Consider the following 6,724-nt stretch of genomic DNA (forward strand, 5'->3'; position numbering starts at 1 on the left):
GTGTCATAGGATCATAGAATGGGTTGGAAAGGGCCTTAGGATCATAGAATGGGTTGGAAAGGACCTTAAGATCATCCAACCCTCTGCCCTAGGCAGGGACACCTCATACTTAGACCATGTCACCCAAGGCTCTGTCCAACCTGGCCTTGAACACTGCCAGGGATGGAGCATTCACAACTTCTTTGGGCAACCTGTGCCATGGCCTCAGAGCTTCAAAGAGCAAAGGGATTTTAGGCACTTCATGCCTACCAAAGCAGCTGCTGGTTACACACCAGGACACCCATTGACTCTGCTGTGTAGGTGAATTAGACACAAACACCAGCACTCCCAGGGAGTGAGGCTGGGCAGGCCCCAAAGGGAGTATAACCAGCAGCAGAGAACACAACCACCACCCCCTAAATCAGAACTAGGGAAGCAAAACAAGCCCAAGCTGGTTGTGGTCTCAGACCACAGAGCAACTTTGTGCTGGTTGCCACAAAGGCACCACTGGGGAAAAGCCACTTGGAGACTGACATTAGCAGCAGCTTTCCTCTGAGCCTAGAGAGCTTGTAGGAGCAGGAGTCCTCTAGCAATAAGCAGGGGCAGAGGCTTTGGCCAGGATCCCACTGGGATAAATGCTGCTCAGAACTGATAAGACACCCCCCCAAGCTCAAACGTAACGGACAGTTTTTTGGGAGGCAACACAAAGAGGAAGACAAATGCTCAGCACTAGATAAGCTGGCAAATAAAGTGTTTGGTCCATAGGGAAATAAACCCAACAAGTCCCCAAGGCTGTCCCAGCATCCCGAACTCCCCCACGGATGCAGGGAACAAGCTGCACTCACCGATGCTGCTGGGCTGCAGTGGTCCTGCCCGCCAGAGCGGTGTCACTGAGGACAGGGGGAGAAGGGGAGGACTGCCCGGAGCCCACGGAGCTGGGACGGAAGGAAGTGCTCTTCTTGGCCACTTGCTTCCTTGCCTGGGCCAGCTGACTGTCCGAGCACCTGCAGGAGGGAGGGGGTCAGGCATTGGAACAGGTTATCCAGGGAATGGTGGAGTCACCAGCCCTGGAAGTGATCCCAAACTGGGTAGACGAGGCCTTTAGTGAGGTGGGTTAATGGTGAGCAACAGTTGGACTTGATGATTTTAAAGGGCTTTGATTGTATGAGCCTCTGATTTGCAAGATGCACGAGCAGCAGTGACCCCATCCCTGAGAAAACAAGCAGGTCTTTTGCTAAGGAGTATAAAAATCAGCCCCTTTCTGCCTCTTTGTCCTACAACCCCAAGCACATGCCAGCACACATTAAAAAGTGCTATTTACTTGGAAGCAAGGCACGAGGGTGAGAGGGAGGGTGACCAGGCTGTCCAAGGCCTTCATTTTGGAGCAGCTGGCCAAACCAGTCCATGAAGAAACCCCTGCACCAGCAGAAAGAAGAGTTTACAGAGGCTTGGGCAGTGCTGAGAAGTGGGAGGAACACGAGCACAGAGGCCTCTTTTGTCTGTACCAAGTAACAAGATAAGATTGTGCAAGGGAATGGAACAACATCGCTGACAAAAGGGCTTCAAAGGGCTCCCAAACTGGGATGCACAATACCAGGGAGGTGGGAGACACTTGGAGGATACAACCCTCCCACCCTGAGATGCAACAGTGGATCCAATGTGCTTCTACCCAGCAAAGAGAAAACCAACCCAGACCAGCCACTGCCTTCCCCACAAGTGGAAGAACACAGTTATGTTATCAGGGCACAAAGGGAGGGGACACAGAGCAGAAGGGGGTGGCTGTTTCTGCAAACAGCTCCCTACAAAGCAAAGTATCAACACGCATTGAGAAGTCAAGAGCAAAAGAAAAGAGGTTCCATTAATGGACTTCAAACAGCCCCAAGTGGCAGCTCCCTGACACCCTGGAACTCGAAAGTGAGACTAAAGAGGGACTAGAACCAGCCCTTCCTCAGAGCAAAGCAAACACCAGAGTGAAAAAAACACATTCTCCCAGTTTTAATAAGCTAAAACCCACTTTGGTTTTAACCCAACAGTTTCCTCTGGGACAGCAGGGACAGGGATATTGCTGCCTCCAGTCACTGGTGTCCTTAAGCAGGTCCCTGTTTAACTGCAGGAAACCAGCTGTAGTGTGTGTCTGTGTCTTGTACTAGATCTGAAAACAAGACCCTCAAGTCAAAGTCTTTGTGGGGAGATTAAAAATACCCCTGAAGCTTCCATGGAATTGTTAAATGGAAAAGGAGGTTCAGCAGATCCAACTTGATCATCTTCATGCTGTGTTGTTGCACATCCTTCCTACACCCTCCTCAGCTCGGGGTGCCCTGGGGTTAGGGCCACAGCCCAGCTCTTCCTCTGCTCCCAGGGCTTCTGTGAGGAGCCAGTGCTGCATTCCTCCTACTGGAGCAGACCTCCCTCCTCCTCAGCTATGGAAGAGAGGAGGAACAAGGCTGTTCTGGCTTCAATTCTCAGGTCTTGGTCCGAATGGCACAGGAGGGAGGAGCATTTCCAAGTTCAAGGGGCAGAACGGGTCCTATTGCACTGGTACCTGGAGAGGAGCCCCCTCCTGAGGCTGGAGGCTGTGGGCAGGGAGCATCCAGTGAGTAAAGATTCACTTCCTGCACAGGTTCCTCACAGCTGGGACATCTCTTCTCTCCCTTCTGCCCAAGGAGCAGGGCACAGTTACAGCAGAAAACATGCTGGCAGGGGCCCAGGCATCCATAAATTCGGATAGGGAATCCACAGTGGTGACAAAAGTGAACTGGGGCAGCATCTCCCTCCCCGTGAAAGCCCCAGAGCCCGTGCCCAGGTACCCTGGTGGTCTCCAGCATGCTCCCTTCATCACAAGGTTGAGTTCCTCCTTCATCCAGGCCTCCTTCAGCACTAGCCTGCACCTCCAGGACCATCCTGTTTGGGCCCCTGGCAGCGGGAGGCCCGGGTGTGACTTGGCTGTGGCTCAGCTGGATCAGGTTTGGTCCATGACCAAGCACTGATCCCGAATTCCCAGTGCCTCGTAAGCCATCGAGGTCTGCGAGCAGCTCAGTCCATGTGGAGGAAAACAAAGCAGCCGGGGGCCAGGGCCTGGATCATGACACGAGGGAGCAATTCAGACTTTGAGAAGGGAAGGAGCAAACGCTCCAAGTTGGAAATACATCAAGGGTGAAGCTTTAGCCTTGAGGAAGAAGCTGCTGTCTGGCTCAGGGGGTGCTGGGCTCTCAGCTCTCCCGCCCCCTGTTCTCATCCAGCTGCCTTTATCTAGAGTTTCCCCCAGAAACATGACTAAAAGCTATTTGTGCAACCAGGAAACAAGTTAGTCATGGAGAAAACATGCACCTGAGGATTCCCCTATGCAGAGAAGGGGGTGCCTGAAGTAGCTGAGCACTGGAGATGAAAGGAGGGAGTGGTGGAAGCAGAGAAGTGACTCGAGTACTTACTCCATCTCAGCAGGCTGTGGAGAAGCAGGGCGTGGGGCTTGTGAGGCTGCCTGCATCTGCTCTAAAGGCTTGTACTGGGTACCAGCTCCTGTTAGATCCTGGGTGTATTGTACCACGGGCCCTTTGCTCCTCACAGCACCTAGTGGGGAGGGGGAAAGAGCAGAACCTCAACAGAAGTCTCCACCATCAACCAAAGCCATGAGATATTGATTTAGTCCCCAAAGGCAACCAGAAGAGAGAGATCTGTGGTTAACATCAGGTCACAGGTGAGTGTGGAGTCACAGCCAGTCACCCCAGGCAGATTCTGGCCACTTCACACAAGAGCACTGGGGTTCTGTGGCATCCTTATGTCAGGAGAAAAAGCCCACTGGAAATCTTGGATCATCAGGAGTTCCACTAAAACCGATGCCACCAAACCAGAGCCAGCTCCCACCCCTCCACCACAAGGCACTCGTCCAAATTCCAGGACCCAAATGAAAGGAAAAGATGCCACATACCAACATTGGGACGAGTTCTTGCTTGTCCACTCAGTTTCTTTTCCTGGGTGGAGGCTGTGGAGGTTTTCATGCTGAACATGGGCTCGAGGCGTGTGGAGCCCCGGTAAATCCACTCGCAGCGCTTGTCATCCTGCAGCAAGGAGAAGACAACACTCACAGCACCCATGGCAAGAGCTTCCAGAGGGATAAGCCAGGCCTGGGAGACAGCAGGGAGCACAACCCAAGGGAAAGGAGGCAAAGCATTGAGCTGAAGGCTCCTGAAAGACCCTGCAGCCAAGGGAGGACAAGGGCAGGAATTCATCACATCTGGAGGAACAGTGAATACAAACTGAACCTAGAAGGTGCCCAATGCCAAGACCTCAAACCTTGTTCTATCCTTAGCCCAACAACTGACCACTGGGACATGGTTGGAGAAGGCTGGAAGAGAAGCCAATTCCTCTGCACAGCATCCTCCAGAGCAGGGAGGTTACACAGTGTCCCCCCAGCCTGGTGGCTCTGCACTGGCTGGACAAGGAGGGAGCCAAGTGGGCCCAGACAGGGCACCCACTCCCCTTGTGGGACTTACAGCATGTGAGCAAGCAGCAGCCCCCAGCCCCTGCTCAGTTCCAACCCTGCTCCTCAAACCAGCACTGGGATTAGGGCAGAAGCCATGGTGAGGTGGTTGCACACCTGCAGATGATGGATTTGGTTTCTTATTCATCTACTGCTTTACAGTTTCACATTCAAAATGCTTTAAAGGGCTTCTGAACGCAAAGGAAAGAGTCTGACCTTCAACATCAAGGTAGAACTTGGTGGTCTACACACTAAGGACCCTGCCTGATACCAGCAAGGAAACTGGACTTGATCAGTGAGCTCCACCAGCCTCAAATCTAAGTTCATCTTCCCCCTCTCATGGGAGAAGGGGAATTGCCCTACCAGGAAAAGGATCTTGACCAGGCTGCCATCCACTTCTTCCACTCGGGATTTCCACCAGGTCCCTTCCCACTCTGTTTTGATGAGCTGCCCACTCTTCAGCAGCACCATGGGGCGGTTGGGGTAGGCTGTGATGTATTCCTCGATGAAATCCCGACAGGAAACATCCTCAATGTCTTCCCAGGTCTTTTTCACTGTTCCAAAAGGGGAAAAGGGATGGTCAGGGGTGGAAAACTCTCACAAGGAGAAACTTGAGAGTGATCCCAGATGGAGTTTCAAGTGGGGGGATTTTGGGTGACGCACCCAGGGTGTGAGGAGTCAGCACGACCACTCTGCCAGGGAGAAACCAGATTCCCCAGCTTCAGACTCACACATCTACATATCCCCTGTCTTTTGAACCCCACCTCCTACATACAGCCAAAGGACCTCCATACAATTCCAGGACCCAGGAGGGGCAGAGCACACTCACAGGGTCTGCAGATTGGGTACAGCTCCCACTCCTTGACATATGAAGCGTAGCCATCATCAAAGAAGATCAGAAACCTGGGAAAGAGCAGCATTGGAAGTTGGAATTAGAAATGCAGCTGAATAAAGCACAGTTATAATGGGAGAAAAGGAATTTCTGGAGCCTTTGGGGACAAAGCAGCAGCAGAGGCTGAGGATGGTGACAAGGAGGGAGCTGGGGACACCTCCAGGGCTCCACCTGCAGACAGGAGATGAGCACAAGAGAGTCCCCAGTGCCTGGCAGGTTTCTCTTCAAGTGCTTTGGCAACTAAATGCTTCCAGGGCTCATGTTTCCCAACACTGGGTTTTCTGCCTTGAGCGAGGCAGATTTGTGTTTGTGTGATAACGTGGATGATTTACCAGATCTGATTCATGACTCAGGGCCATGAGTAACAGAACAGAAGCTCCACCCAGAGCTCTGAGATAAGAAAGGCTGAAGAAACCACACTCACAACTACATCCTCATAAAGGGCAGGAAGGAATTTAGCTCCCACAGTAACAAATACACCTTTTCCCCCCCCCTCCTCTAACCAAATGAAAACTGAAGAGGGAGAGGGGAGAACATGAGAGTGGAGGGGAATTAATACCTGTCCTTATTCTTCACGTTTGGGGTCTCAGCCACAATGCCAGCATAGAGCCAAACCTGGTTCCCATCTTTGTATTTGGCCACAACCCTGCTGCCAACGTAGTGCTTCTCAGGCAGAGGGTGATAGTCATAAGCAATGTGATTGCCAGAGAGCAAACTCTTCCCTTTGTTATCAAACTTCACTTTGTACTTCTTGCCAGCACCTGCAAGACATTTCACCACGGCAAGATAAACAGAGCCAAGTGATTCCAGCCAAGTCCAATTCCCAGCCAAAGGAATTCCTCCCACAGCCTTTCAGGAAGGGAAAGGAGGAGGTAAAACCAGTGGCTTTCCCAACTGCAAAGTGGGGTGCAAGCCCCAAGGCCAGCCCCAGCCCCACACAGGGGACGTACCCACGCTCTGGATCGCGATCAGAGTCCCCTTGTGCCACGTTTTGGTTCTCTTCTTGCCCAGGATCCTCATGCCAACGTTGAGATCTTCATCACGGCTCAGATCCCCCCCAGCTGCTGCAGAGGCAAGGGGCTGGCCAGAGCCAGGGCCTTCCTGAGGGCTTTGTGCATCTACCCAAGGAACAGCAATAAAGGAGCTGTTAGAAACTCCCAAAGATTCCCTCTCTTAGGTTGGGAGAGCATCTAGAGGCAGGAGGCACCTCCTTCACCTCAGACACCCCAAGTGCCTCGGTTTTCCTGGACGGAATCATCAGCAAGGGAGCTTTAAACACCATTAAAAAGCTTTTCCCATTATGGAATCCATACCAACTTGGATTGGCTTTGGGAAGGAGCCAGAGGAATGTGGAATGGGTCCTTCCAGCGGGGACA

General features: G+C 52.4%; 1 protein-coding gene across 1 annotated transcript in view; it reads right to left on the reverse strand.

The window, feature by feature from the left end:
* Positions 1–824: 824 nt before the first annotated feature.
* The window catches only part of LOC104412856 (histone-lysine N-methyltransferase SETDB1-like), a gene marked incomplete at its 3' end in the record, with an annotated part of 7,314 nt that continues 1,414 nt past the window's right edge, over positions 825–6,724 (reverse strand). Inside the window, exons 5-11 of the mRNA XM_010023681.1 lie at positions 6,299–6,409; positions 5,908–6,109; positions 5,286–5,359; positions 4,820–5,010; positions 3,905–4,034; positions 3,408–3,546; positions 825–983 (exon numbers count right to left, since the gene is read on the reverse strand). Of these exons, the coding sequence (XP_010021983.1) occupies positions 825–983; positions 3,408–3,546; positions 3,905–4,034; positions 4,820–5,010; positions 5,286–5,359; positions 5,908–6,109; positions 6,299–6,409 (1,006 nt within the window). The remainder of the gene's footprint in view (positions 984–3,407; positions 3,547–3,904; positions 4,035–4,819; positions 5,011–5,285; positions 5,360–5,907; positions 6,110–6,298; positions 6,410–6,724) is intronic.

This window comes from Nestor notabilis, unplaced genomic scaffold, assembly GCF_000696875.1.
Source record: "Nestor notabilis isolate BGI_N333 unplaced genomic scaffold, ASM69687v1 scaffold19011, whole genome shotgun sequence".
Lineage (NCBI taxonomy): Eukaryota > Metazoa > Chordata > Aves > Psittaciformes > Psittacidae > Nestor > Nestor notabilis.